We start from the raw sequence: 24,261 nt of genomic DNA, 5'->3' as shown, positions 1-24,261 counted from the left end.
TCACAGAAAATCAACAGTGACATTGTTAAAATGCCATTAAGCCTTCCACAGCGGCCCCTCCACTCTTTCTCCTACTTTGACATTCTGACTAATGGCATGTTGGTGACACTCAGCCAATTTATGCAGCAAATGGCTTAGGAATAGGGTTAGCCATAGGTAATCGCCCTTAAACTAGTCCAATTCAGTGTAACTTAAGACAAAGCATTTCCTCATTAAGCTATCCTGTATTGACCCTGTAACTCAATAGAGGCCAAGAGCGAAACCTTGTAAAGATAAATGTTCTGTTGTCATGACAGTTGGAAGAGAAAGCACATGAGTGCTCATTAAAGGTCCAGCGGCCACAGCCCTGGTGTGACATTTGTAGAAGAATGAGAACATGTGGGAAATGATGCAGTGGCACATTAAAAGCATGAAACTATGAGCTCATAGTGTTACAAAAGACTGTTAATTACATATCCGTTTAAGTATACCAGCCTTTCACCTATTGTGTTGCATTGTAGATGGCATAAAATACATTGGATATGTGATGTGCATTGTCAGATTAAATTACAAGGTTTAAAAAAAAAGAGGTTTATACTGGAAATTGTGTTTCCTGTTCTGTTTTTTTTTTTTAAATTATTGTAGCATACACATCATACAAAGCATGTAGCAGATTAATTTCAGGTGTTAATTATGCCATGATCCTTAGATCACCCTGAGCGGAGTGTCAATACTCCGCAGTAAAATAGATAGATGACACTAGGTGGTAGCAGAGCTCCCAAGTGCAGGCACAGCTGCTTTGCCACCCTGTGCAGAATCTCTCTTTCTCTTTTGATTTATACACTGTATATGTAGGAAGGACACACAGTTTCTCCTGTTCAGTGCTGACTCTGCAGACCATTCACCTGTGTAGGTGCCAAAAGACTGGACATTTTCATTAGAGCGTTTTCTATAGTTGATTATCAGGCAGTAAGTTCTTTTTTTCAAACTATTACAACAATTTAATTGCCCCCCTGGATAAATAAAATTCACATACATCTATTAATCTGCGTGGGAGTGGTATTCAGGATATCTTAACTTTGCAATGGATCCATTAGTTTACGGGAAAGCACAGCACTTAAAGCAATTACCTGAATCATAGCCTGTAGCCATGTCTACAATGAAATGCGATGGTTAAGTTGGGAGCTGCACAAAAAGTGTGCATTAATAGAAGAAAACAATAAATGGAAGTAAGATTGAAGATGCTGTAGGATCACTACTTTATTTGAACCTTTAAATAATTCAGTACAAAAATAAAACAACAAGCAGTGCCAAACATTTTCTTCATCTTTATTATCGCCCCACAGAGCCACGTGTGAGATGACTTGACAGTGTAGTCGATCTATTCCCTGCAGTCACACTGACAGCGATAGTGAGATGGTTTTAAAAGTAGTTTGCAACCCTGCGAATAGACTGGATGTTGGGGTTCTCAGCCTGCCACTCCATGTGGGTGCAGTAGTTTCCTCTTTCCACGACGTACATGCGACCACGGTAGTTAGGCTCCTCGTACAACACCCACCTGTTCAGTAGCAGTGAATAAATAAGAGCTAATGGATCAAACATGTAATAAATTAGTGCAAAGAAAATCAGCTTACTAAACAGTTTCGGGCAGTATTCTAATTTGGTTGATGTTTAAAGATTAAAAACATAAAAACACATTTTCTAATTTGCTTTTGCTGAGATCAGTCGGTGTAGATAGTTTTGCTTGGATTTGCTGAGGCTTCAAGAAGTCTGGTTTTGAGATAGACTCTTTCTAATGTAATACTTGTTGTGTAATGGTGCCTCCAATAAAACACCAACACTGAAGAGACAACTGGCAGCGTATAAGTAGTGGGAGAAACAGACACCCTAATTGGTCTCTATCAAAGGCCCTTTCGCTGACTTTGAACCTCAGAACATTGTTGTTAAAGCCCCAGAATGCCCCACCTCTGAGACTTCAGAATTTTGTTCATGCCACTAACAATATTGACCAATTACATGTGAAGATCCAGTCAAACATTGCTCTTTTTCTGATCCACAGTAAATTCATTTTCTCTCTTTTTCTCTCTTTTTAAAGACTGGCATTCAAGATAACTATGTTCACATTTTCTTAAACTTATTTCCCACCTTTACTTTAATATTTATTTTATTTTTCTGTATTTAGTCAGTGTTTTTTAATAAGTCTGCTTTCCGCCAAAGAAGTAGTCCCTATTAAAATGATGAAAACATCTGTTTTGCTGTTACACTGTTAAAGACTGTAAATTTTTTATGTGTGAGGTTTAATACGGAGCAACACATTGGTCATTGGTCTGGCACCTAGAAAAGTTTGCCCTGCACGTAAGCCAGACTGGACTTTCTCTGAATGCTAGCCTTTGTTTTTCTTTTAACCCAACCTGTCTGCTTTCTACGCCTACAGAAAATTAATACAGATCATATGTATTTGTGCTTACATCTGTTTATGGAACTATCTGCCTTGTTAAGTACAACAAAAGACAAGTGGGAAAATATATTGTGTGAAATGACCTTGTAACAGGTCAGTCGAAAGTGGCCAGTTTCACAAAGGTTTAGTTCATTACTTAAGGATAATGAAGGAAATGTTTTAGGGCATGTCTTATGCGCTCTTCTCTCAGTTAAATCAAAAACTATAAATGGCCTCAAAGATACGTACGCCCCATCTCCATAAACTTTGATAGAGTTGATGCAGTTCTTGGTCAGGCCTCGTGCTTGGAGAAATGGGCAGTCGTCACACAGCTCCACGCACTGGCCAGAGAAGTTGTCCCCCTCGAACAGCTCCATCCTGTAGTGCTCTCCATGCTGGGAGGATAATGACATGCGTGATCGCTGAGTCAACAGTGTTTGACTTCAGCTCTCTGCAAACGACCAAGGCTTTCTCCTTTATGTGACAGAGGCTGTATTGTGGGCACAAAACACTTGCACCTATAGAAATCTAAAGGTTAGAAAATGTGGAGGATGAAATATAAATGCAGTTCTTTAAGCTGATTACATAAGTATCAGATGTAAAAACCTGAAAGTTTCTTTGATGATGTCTGTTATGCAAAAGTAGATCCAACATTATTACTTTGAACAAACAGAGGCGCACAAATGAGGCCACACATGTGCCCATCTGCCTGTGTTTTTAACCAACCAAATATTTGTCTGTCCCTGGGGTCTCTATCTTTTGCGCACACACACACACACACACACACACACACACACACACACACACACACACACACACACACACACACACACACACTCTTACCATCCTGATTGGTTTGCAAGATCCCATGTGATCATTGTGGGCATTCCAGCGCTGGAATTCAGGGTACTCTCCATGCTCCAGAATATACTGTTGGCCCTTGAAGTCTGGATGGTCGAAGCAGACGAAGGCCCCGCTCTCCACACGGACAGAGTTCACTCTGTTCATGAACCCTCGGTCCTGGAAGTTGTCACAGTCGCTGCAGATCTCCAGCTTTCTCCCAGTGAAACATTTCCCCTCATAGAAGACAATCTATATTCATAACAACAGTGAGGATTTGAGTATTTCCTCCTAATAAACAGTAAAAATGTTGCATATCAGTTTAGCTAACTGATATGCAAAAAAATCATCTAAGTTTGGACCGGTCATCAAGATGAATGTGATTGTGATTAACTTTTGTTGTGAAACACTGGCCTAAATCTGTGGCTGCATTCTTGTTGTGGTACTCACCTTTCCTGAGTACTGAGACATTTTCCACTGTTGGCTGTTCCAAATTACTCACACAGTATAGGAGTGGACAAATTTGGACTCCCAGATATATATGGACAGCACAGAGTGTGGCGGTATCGCGAGAGAGAAGCAACAAAAGCACAACAATGGGGGGTTTAGATATTTTGCCACATGGGCAGTTTCCCTTACATGTGCCAGTGCTGATATTGGAGTTTGGCTCGGGAGGACGAAACAATAGCGGGAGAGAGATTTTGCTTTGATTGGGCTTTGAGAGTGATGTTATACTGAGGCGGAGGGGGTTGCAGGGTAATATTTGGGCTGTGTCCAGATGAGGGAGGAGATGGGGAGGAAAACAAACACAGAGAGGGAAAGTTAAAGCAGAGGTGAAAGGTTGGCTCAGTGGAAACAATAAATCTGTCATCTTGTTTTGAAGTGCTGATTGAACCTATTTTAAAATGAATATTAATGGCAGGAGTGTGTGCAAAGCAGCTCACGCGTTTTAACCGAACGAATGTTTCCAAGAGTTAGACCAGGCAGTCTATGCATGCTATGCAAGTTATTGCATGGTTGTAAAGCACGTTTGTCACCAGCTTTTCAACTATGAATAGATGTAATTTGATGTGGACATACTGTAGGTAGAAGTGAATGTGCGTAATACTTTGCACTATGTAAGATATCTTAGTTTCATGAGCAGCAGCTCATGAAACTAAGATACAAATGTATCTTATAGAAATAGATATATGAGGTTGAACTGAATGCATACATTGCTATTAGCAATTCTCATGAATTATAGACTGTACAGTGGATAAAAGGTGGACAGCTCGTGCTTAATGAGGGCATCTGAGCATTGGGAAACTATGACCCCTGAACACAGTGTACTCGGATGAGTGCGATGCTAAGTATATAGACTTAAAAGAGCCACAGCACCTAATGGGATGTTACCATGACAGTGCAAAGTATGAAAGGGTTTATATAAAGAGGGAAAGCCGATGTCCTCTCAGTCACTGGGAGAAACCAAGACAGACATACAGCAAGGTATGTATGTGTATATATAAAAGACTTTTTTCAGACAAATGCAGTTTGTCTTTTAGATCTTGTCAGCAGTTTTTTGGGAACATTTTTAATAACATGCATATAACATAGGTAATGATGTAGTTTTGGGATCATATATGATCTGTCAAATTTAAATACTGCATTGGGATATATGGACACATTTATATACAAACTATATAATTAAACTATATATACTCACTCAAGAGTGTGTCACTTTCTAGAGTCTTATATGACCATTAAACAATACTCAGTACAGGGAAAAGTTTAAAATACATGGTAAATGTCATGAATTAAAAGTGCTGGAATTTGATGTTTTGAAAGCACTTTGTGTCCGTGTTATCAAGCCTGTGCTTTATCTTGCATAGGCTGCAATGCTGAACAGAACAATGAAGCTGTTGGTCTTGGCTCTTGCTGTCGCCCTGCTATTTACAGCCGGTGAGTCTGTCACTGATTCTCCACTGTATAAACATAACCTCTGCTGCTGTGCAACAGTGAGCACCATTTTCTTCATTATAAAGTCTTCACTGCAGTGAGCTACAACCTACACAAACCACTCTTTAACATCTAAATTAAAACTTCTAAATCCTTGGTAAATGCTATTTTGTCCCAAAATACATTTCGGCCACATTATGACAGAATTTATTCTGTAATCTTCTTTCTATTTCTTGGTTTTCAGGTGAAGCCCTGGACTGCCACCGCTGTGTCCCAAAAAGGGCTGGAGGTAGCTGTGAACTCACTGTAGAAACATGCAAACCAGAAAAGAATGGGTGCGCTTCCGCCAACTTCCTCAAAGCACCGTGTAAGTTCCTCATCTTATATTTATTCCAGTAGGGAAAGGGGCAAAGAGTACAAGAAGCAAATTATGTTATATAAAAAAAGCATGACTTTGATCAACTTTCTAAGGTCACATAGAGCAGAGACACTATTCCTTGTATAATAATGGAGACTGTCGAGTGTATGTGAATTGTGTAAATGTTTAAAAAATGAAACATAACCTTTTCATCTGGCTTTCGTAGATGGCCATTACCAGAAATGCATGGATCTGGACAGCTGCGAAATGTTGAAGATGAACGCCTACATTAATATGAAGTGCTGCAGCGAAGACATGTGCAACACCTTATAAAATTCAACATCAAAGAAAATTACAATTTACTGCAGTCCAGTGTGAGTAAGGCACTTAACCCCCAGTGAATCCTGCAGACTGCAGCTGCTTCGGGGAGAACCCAGGTGTGAACACATTAAAGCAGCTATTTTTAGAAAAATATACTCTGAAGTTCCCTGGACTGAAAAATAAAATACTTTGAAAAAGCGCCTATGCTTGTCCTTATTCTTGTGTTGACACTAAGTTTCTTTTTTTTCTTAAAGAGCCAATTACTAATCCCCAAATAGGCAAATGTTAGAAAATCTCATCATGTTATACTTGCAACAGACTATTATCTGGGTTATTTCTTGTAATAAAAGCTCTTCCAAGTAGTTCAAGGTTTTACTTTAAATACCTCAATTTACTTAAAAACTCTTGTGCTACTATTAAAGGAACAATAGCTCACTGATTATCATTAAATTGGACTTATTATGCTCATATCCAGCTATATATTTGTATTTCTGGACTAAATTAAATGAAACTTCCATGAATACCAGTTCATAGAAATTCTTCTTCTTTTGTAAGAAAGTATTGTAGCCTCCCAGTTCATGTTCTAGCCATAATAAGTTGTTATAGCTCCCTCCCCCATCTCTTTAAGTCAGCCTGCGTTTGATTGGGTACATCTCACAAACAAAAGTTTGAACAGCAGATGGCTGCAACTCCTGTTCTCAGTCAGTGCTGGATACCTTAGATGTGCCTCTAAAGTGTAGTAACTGCTCCCTGGGGGAAAAAAAGAAAAAGTAAGCATGGAATCAGCATTTAGTTATTATACTGCAATGAGGTGGAACAAACCTTTATTACTTTGCACTAAATCATTACATCATTATTCTCCTTGTGCTTGCATCCTGCACCCTTTTCAATTTATTCCATCTTTTACGAAGAAGCACAAAGCATTCAACAAATCAAAACGGCTAAGTACTTCTCTCCTTTTAGCCCAAACATATCAATTATCATTAAAAGGGTGCAAACAAAGAGAAACACCCTGCCTTCCTAGTGACAAAACTCATTAGCTAACAGCCTCTGCAATAATTCAAAAACACAGCCTGCTTAGATAACCACTTTTCGTTTTAATGATTACAATCAAAAACATTTGTACAACATTTTCAACATTAGAAAATGAATGCAGATTTTTTTTTCTTTTTTTCCTTTTGGCTGACAGTATCTGCTATGAAAACAAACCGAGGGACAGAGAAGTGGGTACGGTGTGTAGATGAAGTAGAAAAAGAGATGCATATGGATGGGACCAAACGGCAGGTGATGTATCAGAAAAAATGACTGTGTTTATCTAACCATTTTCCAGGCATATGCATGGCTGATAGATATGACAATCCTCTTATCTCATTTTATTTAAACAGGGAAGGGGCTAAATGGAAGCTGCATATCGGGAAGCAAAGATTCATTGAGCCACTGCTAACTTAGTTACAGTTGTCATCATTTCCGATATAGGATTTTTCCTGATACATCTGTGATATTCTGTGTTTTGCATCAGTGCCGAGCCCAGAGACGGAGGGGCGGGTTGTGGAAAATGCAAGACAAGGAGCCACCACTTGTCCTTTTCTTTTATCAAACACATGAAGAAAAACAAGGATGACAAAAGGGAATACTGATAAATAACAGTGGAATCAGAGCCATAAATAGACAATATTGGATATTTAGGACCCTGGGGGTGGAGTCAGTTGAGGTGGAGGAGAACTGGCAGCTAGCCTTCAAGTAACGGGATATCCCAGTGCAGTGTCCTGTGTGTTGATTGGGCGGCTCTACATCATGGAGCAGGATGTTTTTCCTGGCTGCACGCCACCGTCCATCTTTTCTGCCTCCAGGATCATCCTTCGGAAAACCTCCACGGCCGTCTAAGAGAGCGCCAAACACACACACACACACACACACACAAAGAATGCTGTCACATGCCTCAGTACACCACGTTTGAATTTGCTCCTCATCCACTGGAGCCTCACAGACTTTAGTCACAACAGAGATCTCATTGTGTTGAAGTTGAGCACTATTGCCTCTAACTTAATTTGAAGCTGGTTAACTGACATCCTGAATATGAACTTTGCTACTCTATGTTGAGAAATATATCCAGCAGCAAACAGAAGGAGGGTTTGTTTTGTATTTCACATGTGGCTAGTTTACTGTTGTCTACTATTAGGGTATGATGGCAAAGCCGGTGGCAAAAACGGTTAGCATCAAAAGAATACCGAATAAACACATTTTTGTCTAGGGAGGATAAACTATTGTTAAAAATACATTAGTGACATTTAGTCTACTTGGAGGGAGGAAACACAGTGCTGACATATTGGTCTACACTGCAATGCAGGGGCCGTGAAAAGTGCCAAATGATAGGTCTCGAAAAGGCAGACTGTGTGGGCGCTTCAAGCACACCTGCTATTTTGGGCTGGCTTAAGTGGAATATAAATCAGAGGTTGATTGTTGACTACTAAATTCACTCTTAGCCAGTCAAATCACTGGGCTCATTGCTGTGAAACAGCTAATGCACAAAGAGCTAAGGGACTCCTGTTGAGGTTTCATATTGGTGTAAAGCAGCACAATCTCACTACTGAAGAATACTACCTGATAACCACATTTTAAAGCACGATTGGGAAAGACAGTAAAGCCCAAAATCCCTCTGATATCAACATATGATCATGCTTATGATCAGAGCGTTCTCACTCCCGAGGCGTAACATGTCGACGTTTTGTCACGTCCCGCGGCGTTCCTGAGGAACGCGAAAGGAGACCTTCGGCGTTCTTATGGTACGCGGCAGGTTATTGCTGGAATCCAGTGCAATGACGCTCCCGCGGTAGTAGACGTTCCAGCCCTGTATTCCAGCCCTAAACCTAACCTTATCCCTAGCCCTGACCATAACCTTATTCCTGACCTTATCCAGGACTTTAATGATGTTAAATAGCGTGTTTCTAAGCGATTTGAAGAAAAAGAGCGAACATGTGTAGGTTCAGTCCAGACGGTTCTCATATTTCCTCTTTTTCCGAGGTCGTCATTTGGGAACGTGGTGGGTAGCCGAAAACGTAATATGGTGACGATTTGTCACCTAGCGTAAAATGTTACGCTTTGGGAGTGAGAACGGGTTGTTATGATGGGTAAAAAGCCTTTAAAGCCACAAAACAAAGTGCTGTAGGGGAGTGTGTGTGCAAAGGGATAAATGTGGCTTGCAGCATAAAAGTGTTTTGAGGGCTCAGTAAGAGCAGAGAAGTGCTATATGAGTACTAGTCCATTTAGCATTTACCATATGGTACTTTTTGCAAAAGAAAGAAGGCAGTGACAGACAGGACTGATGAGCCACTGTGATCCTACATCTCCCACATTAACAGTGCCAGTGCAATACATATCATAAGAGACCCAGTCTGATGTGTGTGCTATTGATTGGACTTTACTCTGAAGCAGGCTATCTGTATGTAATTCAATAAATAGAAAAATAGTGGAAGGTCATGCAGTGGCATTGCAGCTGCAAGACTATAATATAACAAAGGAGAAGCTTTTCATACTGTATAAAGCAACTATAGGCGACAAGTTATTATCTCCTGGACTGATGTAAATCAGTGCAGACTGCTTTATTTATCTGGTTTCCTGATTTTTAAAAAAAAGACATTTTATGCAGATTTAAATCCAGCTGTATAATATGCCTTTAATCACATTTCAATTCCAATGTCACTTCATACGTTCGATATTTGCTCTTGACAGTAAAGCGACTGCATATCAGAACCAGATCTTCCTGGGGTGTCTGCTTTAATGAAGTGGAAGACAAACATAAACATGTCACTTTGCATTGTCTCGTTTAAATGAACCTGTCACCTGATTGTGTTTTCAGTTACCAAAAGCCAGCTACCAAGTATAGCTTATGTATGAGGCCTTTTAGCCTGTGGCTTAGTAAAGACTGATTATTAAAGATTAATAAGTACAACTGCCATTGAAAAAATGCTGCAGGTCACAGTTTTGAAGTAAAAAGCAAAGTCAAATGTTAGTTTGAGACTCCAAGTGACACCTTTTATGGTCTTCGATGATGTGTAATACCGTGAGGTAATGGCGTTAAAGGCAAGTTTTCACAAGTTTCACACATCATCATAATGAAGATTACAACTTTACGATCGTTGTCAAGCCAGTCATACCAAACTGCGCTGGATGCTTGACAGAAGAACCATTAAAAAGTGTCGAATAAATGCCAGCCATAACTCAGCTGCTCCACAATTTCTAATTGAAACCAGCTTTATTGTTCTTTTGCAAATCTGTCTTGGTGTTACAAAAACATACCAGGAAGTCCATGATGAGGCTGTCTCCACGTTAGATTACATTTTTTCAGGAGCTCTCACAGGTCTCAAGTCATACTAGGTCACCTCTGATTTTATTAAAGTAACCTAGAGCTTCTATGAGTGGGCAACTCGATGACCTGATTGAAACACAATCCAGCACCAGAAACTTTGTCTCCACTGAGAGAAAATGCAAAGTGTGAAAATGAAGAATCCTGTGGATGTGTACCATCACTGTGCAATGAAAGCAATTCAGTAATTTTCCATCCGCATATCCTTCCATTATATCTACAGGCTTTTGCTCTACAGGGTTAGGCAAGCAGGAGCTGATCTCACTTGACACTGGGTGAGAGGCGTCATATGCAGCGGACAGGTTGCCAAATGATGTCAGGGCTGACATACTAAGACAGGTACATTCATGACTGTGGGCAATTTAAAAGTCATTCAAACTCGAATGTCTTTGTACTGTGGCAGGAAACCTACACAGTCACAGGGAGCATGTGTAAACTTCACACCTTGTTGTCTGTGAAGGTTCTCAGTCATCCAGGTCATCGTAGTCAAAGGAGCTTGCAAAGAAAAGCGTCTGGACTTCTTTAAGTTACTTGAAGACGTTTCACCTCTCATCCGAGAAGCTTCTTCAGTTCTAAAGTCAAATGGTGGAGAGTCCCATTTTTTTCTCCCCCACACTGATAGTTAAATAAGCCTTTCCTACCTGGTTCTCTTTAGCTGAGGACTCCATGAAGGCAGCGTTCCAGGATTCAGCTAATGCTTTGCCCTCTTCACAACTGATTACTCTAAAGAGCGCAAAATCACAGGGATGACAGCAGAGTCAGACCAAAACACAAATACTGTCTTTCAGAATAAAGCCACAGTCTCTGCTTTAAATATCCCACAGTATTAAATTCCTTAGAAATCTGCTTGTGTATGTTAATCCACTGACTCTGGGTTGTGTACAGTGAAAGCACAGTGCTAAACACAGCTTCCTGGCTTAGTGCAAATGGCTTCTGTCTTCATTTGGGACATGTGTGAACTAAATATTAAATACTCAGTATTTCAGTGTGTTTTACAAGAAATTTTCATTTCTGCGAGCAAATAATAAGAAACCAAATATAAATTTCCACACAAACCAAAAAAACGTGACCCATGTGCATACCTATTGTCTCGAGGGATGTACAATTTAGGTGTGTGCTAGCGCTTACCGCTCCATATGTAGGTCATTCTTGTTTCCGACGAGCATAATTGGAACTCTGCATTGAAGGAAAAAGTAAATGCCATGTTGTCATTTATGCATGATTTATGTCATATGACTTGAAATGGCTTTAAGAGCAAAATGAAAAGTTGAACTTACTGAACTTTTCCCACCATGTCCAACAGTTTTTCATGGATAACTTGTACAACTTCAAAGCTGGAAGAAACGGGAACGTTTATTTGCTTTTCTTCAGTGCACCTCATTATGCAGGACACAGGAGATATTTAGGTTGGTTTTGAGAAGTGGAGGGAATTCTATACCTTTTATTTGATGTAACTGAATAAACCAGTATGTAGCCATTGATATCTATGGAGTAAGTCTGTGGGAAGATTGAGTATTCATCCTGGAAAAGGGATTTGAAGTGAGGGAATTAGCATGTACTGTTACGACACACATTAAAAAAAAAGAAAAATCAACAAAACCACTGGCAGGTTCATAAACAGCGCATTGAGACATACCTGCCCTGCTGTGTCTACAAGCTGGAGATGGTACTCTTGTCCATTTATTGTGATCATCTTAGTAAATGCTGCAAATACAAGACAACAATGTTTTGTAGATACGACAATACATTTCTTTTCTCTTATACGTATGACAAATATAGCACAGTTGTGCAACTATGCAGTACTATCCAGCTGAGTGTATCTTTATTACTCTCTGCAGGACATACAAGACACAATCCAGTTATAGATTCATCCCAATGAGCACATTCAGGACAGGAATGTCAATAGCCTGGAGATGGGTCATATTATCAACAGCGGGCATGCAATGTCTGCAGCATCTCACTGATAATGCTGGCACTTCATTTTACATTAACCATCCAGGGATTATTTATAGATACAGACAACAGATTTAAGAAGCGTAGGGTGGGACAGCATGTGAGCGAACATGTCAGGGAGAAGAGAAATAGCCTACAGATACAACCTACAATTCAGACTCAAATCTCTGGGGTGGCCGGGATCAGGTTTGTTTTGGAGGTTATGAATAACTGCAAGTTCTCCTGCGCTCCAAAATAGTGCTTTTAAATTGTCTTTAAGAAAAGTTCCCTTTCTTAACTAGAGAAGTCCCGCTGCATGCCTATCTCAACCAAACGGCACGCCGGCTGATATCTCAAAAGAAAGCTCTCTCTTTCTGGTTGAAAGTGTGGAGAGTGGTGGAATCAGCTGTTGCGGTGTTTAAATGCATTTGCTTAGAAGGAACATCACACCCTGCTGGGTAACAGCAAAGTCTTGCAAATCATTATCTTTCAATCAGAAGTCACTTAGACCATAGAGCTGTCATAATATAGAATTTAGATTTTGAGAACAGATCATACAAGTTTTAAAAATAATTTAAACATAATGTACATTTAGACACATTTAGAAAACATTTTCTCTCATACTGCACTTTAAGTTCAAAATGTAAAATATAAAGCATAAGCTTTGTAATGTTACCACATTTTTATCACATTGAATTACTGTATTACAGCTGCAGTTAGGGCTGTGCAATATGACCAAAATCTCATATCCCGATATTAAGACATCTATCGCCCGATATCGATATAAATCACAAAAATTTAACCTTTTCTGTAAATTCTGTGAATCTCGGGCAGCTCGACTTGTGTGAAGTGTTTCCAGTGGGGCGTCGTGTACCTGGAGTCGAGTATTTTAACTGATGTATGAAACGATACATTTTTAGACATAGGTTGTAACGGCCGCCGTTTTCTTTGTGAGTATTTATTACACGGCGTGCTGCAGGGAAAAGCCTGTTCTAACGTTTGAGTCTAAGGTTTATCTTTTAGCACCTGACGGCTCTTTTTTGCTTCTCATCCGTAAACACTCTGCATCTTTCACGTGATTCAGTTTATTTTGAAAAGTCTCAACAGGATCTTGAGCTTTACTGTGAAAGGTTTATGTGGAACAAGCGGACACGCGGTGGTTTTACCGTCGTTGTTGCTAACGACAACGCATAAAAACAAACGCTTGTCTGTCTGTAGTGTGGTTATATTAAATGTAAGAGAAAGAGAGAACTTTAAGAAATTAATATAGCCACTACAGTGACCATCAAAATAATGAAAAAATATTGCCGTAAACAGTTTATTTTGCGACACCACGAAACAAACGATAGTGTAGAATCAAACGATAGATGTTTTTATATGTCATCGATATATATCGTTATATCGAACAGCCCTAGCTGCAGTGATTCATTAGTAAATTCAATCAAAATTCTGTAAACAACAAACTTGCTTTTTTTCATAACAGGGTCTCTAAACCTTGTTAAAAACCCACAAAGATAAGGTGGAATATACACAGTGCGTACAAATGCATTCCACTTACTGTCATGTGTAGTACTACTACGACTCAAACAGCAGCGATTATAAAGCTACCTTGTGTTTTACGTACAACAGTTGCTGTGTGATATCTGCGTCCATATAAGTGCAGTTTAAAGATCTAATAGAGCCCAACTGATATCGGTCCTGCAGCTATATCGGTGGGAGTCTATGAAATTGGCAAATAGCTAATAAAGGCAAACATGAACTATAATGGCTACAATAATAGCAAATACTTTCCCTTATTAGCTATTTTCTGATATATAGGTATCAAAAGACAATAAATGAACATTTAAAGACTAAAGAAGAAACAGGAGAAACACCCTTCAAGATATGAGTGTTGATGTTGCACATTTTGTCCACTAGAGGGCCCTCTGTGACTTGACTTTTGCCAGCAGGTGTTTGGATACCACAAACAAAGCAAACACAGATCTGAGCAGTCTGACAGAGCAGAAACGGGAAATTCCAGACTAACTGTGACAATAAGACAAGTTTATTTTAATAAGCACTGTCATGTTTTTTTTTTAAATAAGGACTCATAAATAATAATACAATTAATAAATGTAAATCTGTTTGTGCTTCACATCTGAAAGAAAAAAATATATATGATGATAGATCTGATCTTTTAAATCACCAAATGTTGAAAATCCTATATTGGTCAAGCTCTAATATTTAATGTTGCATCTGACCAAAAACAGTGGATGTACTCCTGATGTAGTATAATTATAAACCAGTTATGAAAGAAAAACAACTGTCACTCCATGAAATCCTTTGGTGGTTAACTTCTTCTGTCACGAGGTGCTCTGAACAACCTTAAAGCTGGAAAGCGTAAGCTAACACATCCTCATTCCAGCTTTTCAGGTGTGAGAATTGGCTGTAAGCAAATCCGAGTGTGGGGCTGACAGTAAATGACAAATAATGAGGAACACGATGTTCTGACCTTACAGAAGATGCACCAGTAAGGATTTATTCATTGCTGTACGAAGAGCATCTAATGACAAACTGACACATTTGTAGTGCTGGGATGATAAATAAGGATAAACTTGATAGTCAGCTTTGCTGGTACACACTGAGCAGCAATGCTGAGGATAGGATATCACAGAAACAGCTATTTTGGGGCCAATACATGTAGGCTTCACTTACTGATTCACAAGAGAGACAGGGACCTGAGTTGTGTGCCACCTCATGTAAAGAGTTTCCTGGGGGAAACACGGTTTTTGTATGAATTTCAAAAAAAATCCCCACTTACTGTTTTCTATTGTTGGGTCATAGGAATCAACAAACTGGCCTTCCACAAACTGGATGGTTAAAGAGGACTTTCCTGTAAACACAGAGACGATAGTTAACCTCAGATGGAGGAAGTCAGTGTAGCAATTAAGGGATAACATCTATAGAAGTCATCATTATGATTGTTTTTGTCGAGATCAGTCTCTATGAGTGAATGTAGCCATACAATGATACAAAAAAATACAAATATATAGCTTAATAACCGTGAACAAGCCTAAATGCGCCACATGAAGCACGTTGTACTATACTGATGAACATGTTTAGAAATCGTCGAGGTTACTACAAAGCAGGGAAACATAAACACATCACGCGTCTCTGTGGGGATATTACAGGGTTGCAGTTGGTGCTGCCTGGGCCTCCAGTCGTGCTATCTGTGTGTGCCATCTTGCCATCCTCAACATCCTTTGCTTTTACACATCACTAAATAAACCGCAAACTAAATGCGTCAAAGCCGTCGATGGTTTTTGCGTGGCATGGCACTGCCTAACATGGCACCGGGGTTAAGGGCTAACGGAAACCTATCAATAAGATCGATTAAAATCTCTCTCTTGCACACGTTATGGGAGGCCTCTTGCGCTGCTACACTCACACCGCAGAGCCACGTCTCACCTGGTGGCGCTCATTCGCCCGCCCTGAGACGCCGCGTGTCAGATGTTACTCCCTATAATTTAAGTCTATTATAGGAGGCGTAAAGCGCTCTCACGCTGGACTTGTACTGGCCTGAAAGGCCGCTAAAAATCTTGGGTCTGCGTCCCACTCGAAGCCGCCTTTCCCCGCTGTACTCAGCTTCCGTTCCATACTCACCTACGGATCTGTACCCGAGGATGGCGATTTTTCGTGATTTCGGCTGCGGCATGTCTCCTTATGGTTATCGCATCTAGTCCTCGGGGTTTACCGCAACCTCCTCCCGGAATGGCATCCAAATTCAAGGGGCGCAGAGAATGGTCATGCAGCTTGCAGATGACAGTGGGAATCCCTCTGCTTTGCTGTGTTTATGTGGATTTTGTTTTTGCGTGAAAGCTTGAAAAAAAATGTAATTTCAGGTCATATGAGAAAAGCATGGAGTATCTATACATCTACAATAACTGCGTCACTCCCCTTTGCGAAGTAATGAATTAGTAATTGATCCTGCGCGTTGATTGGCTACACGTAGAACACAGGCGGGGGATGAAGGCGCACGGAAAGCTCCCGTTGGATAAGGCAGCTGTCCGTTAATCAGCGGCACCCGGTTTGGACATTTTCATTGGCTGTGTCAGGCTTCGTGACGTGCTGGGTGGTCGGGCGGGGTGTCATTCATATCTTTAGGGTCAGGAAGGACCGGAACAGGGATGATGGTCCTTACTCATGTAGATGCGCAGAAGGCCGTGTGAAATGAGGCTATAAGGCATCACATGACAATGAAACAGCCTCGACTGCAATCCCACAGATTAGTAGGTTAACATAGATTAATGCTTGGAAATACTGGGGGAGAACATCAATGAAAGGAAAATTATATATGAATAAATGTTTTAATACCATTGAGTAAATTCAGGGCCAGTATTGCCAGATACCAGTGATACCGATACTTTTAATCTATGAAGGCAGCATATGTAGGGGAGAGCCGAGTGTCATGATTTAGGAGATAAATCCTCACCAGTTTGCAAATTCTGAACACATAATGTTCACGAAATCACTGGGATTTTTACTTTTCACAATTATTAGTTAACGAAACAAAAACAATAAAGCACAGCTTTGAAACTGGATTTTTGGAGACCTAGATGTACCTGTCTCTAAAGGACTTTGAGTCAACTTTTGTTGTTTAAATGTGCAATAGATTATAAATAAAATAGACAGTCAGCACAAAAAGGTATACTTATGTTTGAGGTATATTTTTCATTTAAAAAACGAACAAAACAACAAAATGAAAAACTGTTCAGTGGGCTACATGCTGAGCTGAGAAGCTGGAAACAAATTCCCCATTCCACTGGCTAATCTAAATAAATATTATACTGCTAATACTGGAATCGATAGTATCAGTACTGGATCTATCACAATCTAACCTCAGAATGTTGTAAATACTGTTAATTTAAGGGTTCTGTGGCATGAACCTTAGACTAGCTGGTGGTCTGCTAAATTTGTTAAGTGCTGTTTAAGCTTGGATAATTCAATGGACAGTGTTGAAAAGTGCAACAAACAAACAAACAAACAAACAAAAAGATTCATACTCAGGTATGTGGACTCGATTGAAAATGACTGAAAAAGCAGCCAACGTCCAAAGAAAAACTTGAAAGACCTTCAGAAAGCCTGGAGACTTATTGCTCAATACCACTTTAAAACACATTACAAGAATATAATATGGAAACAAGACAAAGAATTGAGGGGCCACTAAAGACTTAGACTCATTACTGCAAGTAAAGATTTATTACTACTGTAATAGCGCCTGATGATTTAAAAAGCTGGGCTGCTTTTAAATAAATCCTGCTTCAGTTATCTCAGCATTGGCCACTAGATGTCCACAGAGCATCATTTATAGCTACCTAGGACTCACTGGAGTACTGCAGCCCTATGTGCACAAATAACTGTTTTATATTCCCACTGAAACATCAACTTCCAATTACTGTTTGTTTCCATCTCGTTTTTGCATCACATTTAAAATCACAAACTGCCCTGTTGCTCCACACTATCGAGTCATAAGAAGTCCCTGAACAGTGAGGCACAAGGTGCATAAATCACGCTGCACACATCCGTGATTGTTTGGGCTGATTGCATATTCTATTACAAACGCTAAAATACCCATCTCTTAATATAACTAAAACCTTAAACTAAACCGCAGGCATGCAACAATACCATAGGAACTCAAGCCGCAATTAGTGGGTTAAGTCCATCTGCAGACTGGAATTCAAGGCAGGCGTGGAGAAGGTGGTGGGATAATGAGAGTCCTCTTTGCTTTTAAAGCCGTAATGTTACTCATGTCTGCCAATCATCCCTCGGCACAAACACAAGCAATTCACCCGGTAAAGTTGGATTTTGTGGACAGAGCGCCTAAACATCAGTTTAGAAAGTTCTGGTGGCAGAACTCTTGAAATAATTATATACACTCCCAAAAATAGCAGCACGCAGGCCCAAGCTGTGCAGTTCTTATTGCCCTGTGACCGAGGAAATCCCCAGTTTCCCTGTCACGTCCTGGACCATTACTACTTAATCACAGAAATGTCCAACTCCCCGTCAGTAAGACCCAACTGTTTTGCCTCCACACACACACTTCTCAGCAGTAGAGACAAGAAATCACTGGTGTCAGCAATAGGCGCTTTGTTCTGCATGACATTGGGTGTCAGAAAATATGGTGCATGCAATCACTGGACACACAAATGCCCACTCATACACACGAACACTGTCACTTTCTCTGCCTCTCCCACTCAAACACGCGCACACACACATGCTCAGGAAATTATGATGACCAAAAATAGGTCATACTGTTAATACAGCCATGGTCTATCCAGGGATTTCAGTGTGCTGACATAGACCAACAATAAATACCCCCTGCAAGAACAACAGGTGTCTGACATGATTGTTTCACTTTAATAAAAGGCTTACACGAAGCTCAGACAAATAATACATTGAGCTGTTTTAGAAATGTTGCCCTTTTTATTGCTCCGTCCCATCGAAGTTTCTTTTTTTTCTTCACACCAGCAAATTGTATCACACAGGTCGTGCTCACATCAGCAGGAAGATGTGATCAACGTGCATCTGCTGCATGTGACAGGTAATGTCACAAGACCAGTATTCAAGTCCAGTCTTGGGTGTGGTTTAAAAAAAATGCTTTTTAACTTCTAGGGCGATCGTGGCTCAAGAGTTGGGAGTTTGCCTTGTAATCGGAAGGTTGCCGGTTCGAGCCCCGGCTTGGACAGTCTCGGTTGTTGTGTCCTTGGGCAAGACACTTCACCCGTTGCCTACTGGTGGTGGTCAGAGGGCCCGGTGGCGCCAGTGTCCGGCAGCCTCGCCTCTGTCAGTGCGCCCCAGGGTGGCTGTGGCTACAATGTAGCTTGCCATCACCAGTGTGCGTGAATGGGTGGATGACTGGATATGTAAAGCGCTTTGGGGTCCTTAGGGACTAGTAAAGCGCTATATAAATACAGGCCATTTACCATTTCTAGTCTCTAATTTCTTTATCTATATGGGAGGTAGTGGGCATGCAGCTGGAGCTCGCGTTTATGAATCCTGGGTTCGTGGCTTCAGCGCCAGCCTCTTTCAACTCGCTGTGAAAAGCACCCCTGGCTCTGTTAGTATGCCAGCCTGAGCACTAGTCAGCCACATCCTCCAGCTGGGTCTGTGCCACCACTGGGCACCTGGACCCTCTCGCAAACCTCATGAAACGGAATGCATATTTAAGTAAGAGGAATGTATTTGTACGGCATATCTCTGCAATAGTCCATAGCTGTGCGATGCCTAAAGGACACCTGGTGCACCTTCATATTGTTCATCTTATTGACATTTTTATCCACCTATTGGATCCAGCTCGGCTTTTTTAGCAGACAGATTCCCACTTCAGGCTGTGCCTCAGCTGTTGGACTGAGTCCAGAGTCACACAGGCCTGAAAGACAGCCATCGTTATCCAACTCTCACAAGGTGTCATTGTAGGGGTCCAATGATTACCATATCAGCACCACATGAAACATTTATGGCTTGCTGGCAGTGATGGTCTGGCAAGCATCCTAATTTCTAGAACAGAGCCTGTCAGATCCTATTGTTTCAAGTTCTGGTGGCGTGAACAGAAAAATCATCAGCCCTGAAACTTCTGTCACTTGCAGTCAAAACAAAAATTCCAATATGAGTTTCTCTATAACACCTGACACACAACCACACACAATAGATGGTTTATTCTAGCTGGCAGTGACATTTCCCCTATTTTATTGTCCTTCTGCTGAACGGCTAAATAATTTCCCCCAGGGATCAATAAAGTATTCTGATTCTGATTCTGATTCTGATAACTCAAACATGCGCTACACTTGCTGTCACCGTGACTTCAGGATCAGCCCGATGATCACTGCCAACTGAACTTTTTGTCATTTCTTTTGCACATGATGAAAACTGAGATAAAATAAAAATAGCTAGAATCATCCTAAAGTTGCTATGATCAGCATCTTTTAAAAAAATGCAATAGTTGAAATATATATATGCAAAGAGTTGCTCCAGCAGATGGTTCAGACTCATTCGTTTTAGATGTAGCAGGCAGCTTTTCAGCAAAAAGCACTGATAAAACAAATAAACTGCACCAAATCACTGCCAATATCAGCCGACAGTTGGTTTAAACCCAATTAAAAATCTGAAATGTGTTAGCTACATCCTGCATTTCCCTCCCAGACTGTATCAGATGTGTTCCAAAACAGATATTATAGTAACACTAACTGATTCAGACTTTGCCTTGGCAGTATCTGAGCAAACTCAGCCCATTAACTTCAATTCTTTTCTTTAATTTAATTTTATTGTTAAACAACAATTTCCAAGGACATAGCTCTGACATTTGTTCTTGTTGTAAATGTCTCTTTGCATTTTAATGCCTTGTTAATGTGGATGTTAGATTATTCAGCGTGACCTCTTATGTTATTTTATGAATAATATTGGGTTGGAACATCCAAAAGCAGGATGTAAGAAACTGAGTTAAGAGCAAATTTGAAGGAGATTTATAGTAATAAATGAACAGCATGTGATGTGGCAGGCAGGAAGTTTTGACTCGCCATCTGGTGTTGTAGAGTGATGGGGGCTGGAGGAGCTCAGCCAGAGGTAGAGGCTGAGGCTGGGGTGCTGGAGCAAGGCAAGTGGCTGATGGCCACTGGGTAGCTGGAGACGATTGGCGAGTGGGACAGATAGGATTAATCCACAGTCAGTTGGTTTGGTGAGCTGGAGCGAGGTGAGCTGGTGCACAGCTGAACAGGAAAACCTCAAACAGAGAGCTGAGCAATCTGGCGGAGAGTGGAGTGAAGGGAAGGAAATAAGATGAAGGGGAAATCGGGAAGCAGTACCAGGATCAGAGCAGCAAGCCTGGCCATAATGTTTAAGTTTTACTAGAAATCCTATTAGGACCTTACCCAAAACTTAAAATCCAGTTCGACTATAAATTGTTGATCATCATTTCCCACATTTCTCTTGAGCATGAAGTTTGTGACCAGGTCAAAACCTGTACTTCAAAAAAGCCTTAAAAGTTTATCTCTCTGTGATTTGTGCAGAACTGCATTGACTGTACAGCTGTTCTCGTTTAGCATCCAGTAGCCTATAGCAATGAGCAGGTGAGACCCAGATAGGATGCTCGGCGGTACTTCATCACCCCACTTGTTGTTGTCAAGGCTACAATTGGTTTGTACACCCCATCTGCTGTATCAGCAAAGTCACGACTGATTTGGTCACTCAGGAGCCCAGTTAGCTTTGCTCACTCTGCTTCCCCGTTGATTCCAGCCATCATTACAAATGGTATCTTTACGCAGTGGAGTTAACCCGGATAGTGCTTTCCCATGGGTGCCTTTATTATCTATTCATCATGTTGTCCCAGTTTATCTCAAGAAGAATCTGGCTGCTTCACTACATATCTAACTACAGATGCCTGGCATGTGGCCTGAGGTGAGAGATTAGCAGATTACAAGATACACACTAGAGGTGTTTCACTTAGAGTTGATAAGGAAGTGAAAAATATTCTAAAAAGACGCAGAGTGTTTGTGAATTTGTGTTTTAACGCCAGTATTTTTTCAGTATGCTTGAATATGATAACAACACTTTTATTTCCATGCTGACATTTTGCACAACAAGCCAGGGGCAACGTCAGCGTGTCCAATCTGGTAAATAAATGAACATTTGTAACATTTAAATGAAATGTTCTTGGCCTCGTACACAGCCTCCGAGCAGACTTGTTGGACACTCCCTCAAATTTCCTCCCTACTAATTTGCATTGCTTAGTAGATCCTTTGTGTCACCTGGAGGTTCAGGCAGAGCGGTGTTGCAGCCAATTTCCAGATGGCAATTCAAATGTGTGACATATCCTCAATTTTTTAGAAAAATACACAGCCACATCCACAGACTCCATTAGCTGAGGGAGGAAAACATGCACGTGCACAAATGGGAAAGTGGTGGAAAGTGTCCAGTGGTGTGAATATTCACATCTGCACCTGCTGAATAATAGACGATTATCAGCTCAGGTGGCACACCGTGCAGCCCTGCTCGGGTGCTTTCTCCCATTTCGTGGTGCTAATTTTGACCGTAATAGTCAAAGGGCTTGCGAAATGCATATTTCTTGTCTCTCAGATCTGATCTTGTCTTGTATTCTGTCTTAAGAGCGAGCATATACTTCAGGAGGAGTGCTAGCTTCGAGGAGTAATGTGTCTGCAATATGGGCTCTAAAGAGCCTCGGGTCTTGGTGTGTTCTTACATTTTAACAGGGGAGAAACACCTACAGCAGGTTCTGTGGCAGTGAAACCATATATCATCTGTCATCGCCAGAAGCTTCCACAATAATGAACAAGTAATAATAGTATATATCTTGAACTAGAGTCTCTAAAGGTAGCTCATCCAGAGTCATTATTGTGCCACATAACCAGATGAGCTTTCTCAAATGAGATCATTTTTGTCGCCTTGAGGACTGGAGGGTGTAACTGTTCGCTGAGTGAATAACTCATCCTCATTTGGCGCTAATGGGACTCTGTATTAAGGTGTTGTGTGAATGCAGGAGGAATGGTAAATCCCATTTTCTTGTAATCTAAATCTCAAGCTGTTTCCACACATCTGTTCCTCTGGTGTAGAAAGGACAATTCATTTCGAAGAAAACATGCACGGGATGGAGAAAAGGAACATCTAATGAAGATTCATGCCACACATGATTATGACAGAGTGTTAGGCTACAGTGTGTTAGAGAGAGGTATGTCACGATGACATCTCTGTCAGAGACACAACCATTATTCCCTCTGTCCATCCATCCATCAACCTACCTATCTCGCTTCAGTCCCATCTCCTTCCTCCATCTGTCCATCCGTGTTGGCTTTATTCAGGTATTGAGATGACACAGTTAACCCATAATGAGGGATATGCATATGAAGCCAAGGTCTTTCTGCATATTTGACAGCATGTGTTCTGAGCCCGGTGTTGCCACTCCGGGGATGCGTTTGCACATGGGGGGGAGGGGGGGGGGGGGGGGCAATGGTCTGACAGTTACAGCTGAGGTATCATTTTTCATGTAAATAGAGGATGGCAGGATATAGCGATCCTGCTGTGTGTGAAATTAGCCGTGGCACACATATACACAAGATCAGCACTGCAGATTGCCTTAAAAAAACAAAAACGGGGCTACATAAAGACTTTGTTTTTTGTTGCAAGCACACACACACACAAGAAATCTACCAGTCAGCCAGTTTCTACAAAAGTTTCTGTGATGTGGGGGTATTAGAATTTACCAAAACGAAAAAAAGGAAGAAAAATTGCCAAGATGAGACATGCTGCACAAGCAGCTGCCTGAATGGCCAATGCACCTCAACAGCTCTGTTGTCCAATTCAGCAAACAGATGGTTCAACCTGTCATTCATAAGTGCTGATGTAGCCATGCTCAGAGCAGAGCCACCGAGTCCCCAGAGCAGGATATCACTGCTAACTGTCATCCTGGTACTTTGATTACTGGACTGGGAGGAGAATGATGACTAAGGCCGCTGTAAGTCCTGGTCAGACTCTTTAAGGCTGTCAAGGAAAGCGAGTTCATATTTCCCCCATAACATTTATACAACATCTTTATGGTTCACGTTATATATTGTTTAAAATAGATTATACAACATGACAAGATGTCATTTGCTGTATAGCATTCATAAAGAGCAGACAACATTTAGTAAATGTTTAAGGAAATATACTTTCAAGACTTAATTAAACTCACTGGGATGTATCCTGTGAAACATCAAGAACAGCATGCTGGTATAGTAACTATAATGATAATAAAACTATACATGTTAAACTACAGACATGCTTGCAAATTTTTATGGTTTCCAAATCATTTTCATTAAAATTTACTTTATATGTAAATGCATGACAGACAAATATAGCGTTAAAACACCAGCACCACCCTGTGTGCAAACCATCCAGCTAAAGACTTTCAGTTGGAATATGCATGTCTGTCTGACTGTGTGATTTCAACCCATGGGCTGCAATATAAACAAGCTTTTATTAAAAATAAAGCCAAAGCGCTGAAAATAAATAAAACCAGGGCACTCCTATTGCTAACAACGTGCCTAAAGCAGCGGTTCTCCAACTGTTTCT

The 24,261-nt window shown here is 40.7% G+C and overlaps 3 protein-coding genes across 3 annotated transcripts; 1 reads left to right on the top strand and 2 right to left on the bottom strand.

Moving 5' to 3' along the window:
- Positions 1-1,221: 1,221 nt before the first annotated feature.
- On the bottom strand, positions 1,222-3,995 carry LOC146687391 (gamma-crystallin N-A). Its single transcript, XM_085439029.1, has 4 exons — positions 3,707-3,995; positions 3,260-3,508; positions 2,666-2,811; positions 1,222-1,537 (listed from the first exon to the last, which is right to left on the bottom strand). The coding sequence occupies exons 1-4, from the start codon at positions 3,725-3,727 to the stop codon at positions 1,402-1,404; spliced, it is 552 nt and encodes a 183-aa protein (XP_085295155.1). The 5' UTR covers positions 3,728-3,995; the 3' UTR covers positions 1,222-1,401.
- A 626-nt stretch (positions 3,996-4,621) lies between these two features.
- On the top strand, positions 4,622-6,072 carry ly97.3 (lymphocyte antigen 97, tandem duplicate 3). The gene is made up of 4 exons (XM_085438906.1): positions 4,622-4,741; positions 5,125-5,194; positions 5,436-5,558; positions 5,776-6,072. The coding sequence occupies exons 1-4, from the start codon at positions 4,637-4,639 to the stop codon at positions 5,880-5,882; spliced, it is 405 nt and encodes a 134-aa protein (XP_085295032.1). The 5' UTR covers positions 4,622-4,636; the 3' UTR covers positions 5,883-6,072.
- Positions 6,073-6,947: 875 nt separating this feature from the next.
- On the bottom strand, positions 6,948-16,112 carry rheb (Ras homolog, mTORC1 binding). The gene is made up of 8 exons (XM_085438733.1): positions 15,808-16,112; positions 14,966-15,037; positions 11,870-11,937; positions 11,672-11,754; positions 11,511-11,567; positions 11,362-11,409; positions 10,875-10,956; positions 6,948-7,750 (listed from the first exon to the last, which is right to left on the bottom strand). Exons 1-8 carry the CDS (start codon positions 15,857-15,859, stop codon positions 7,658-7,660), a joined length of 555 nt encoding a protein of 184 aa, XP_085294859.1. The 5' UTR covers positions 15,860-16,112; the 3' UTR covers positions 6,948-7,657.
- Between the last annotated feature and the right edge of the window lie 8,149 nt (positions 16,113-24,261).

This window comes from Copadichromis virginalis, linkage group LG18 (genome assembly GCF_057382275.1).
Source record: "Copadichromis virginalis isolate Kocher_CV1m ecotype Utaka linkage group LG18, C_Virginalis_male_GT1.1, whole genome shotgun sequence".
NCBI lineage: Eukaryota > Metazoa > Chordata > Actinopteri > Cichliformes > Cichlidae > Copadichromis > Copadichromis virginalis.
This window is presented reverse-complemented; position numbering and strand designations above follow the sequence as displayed.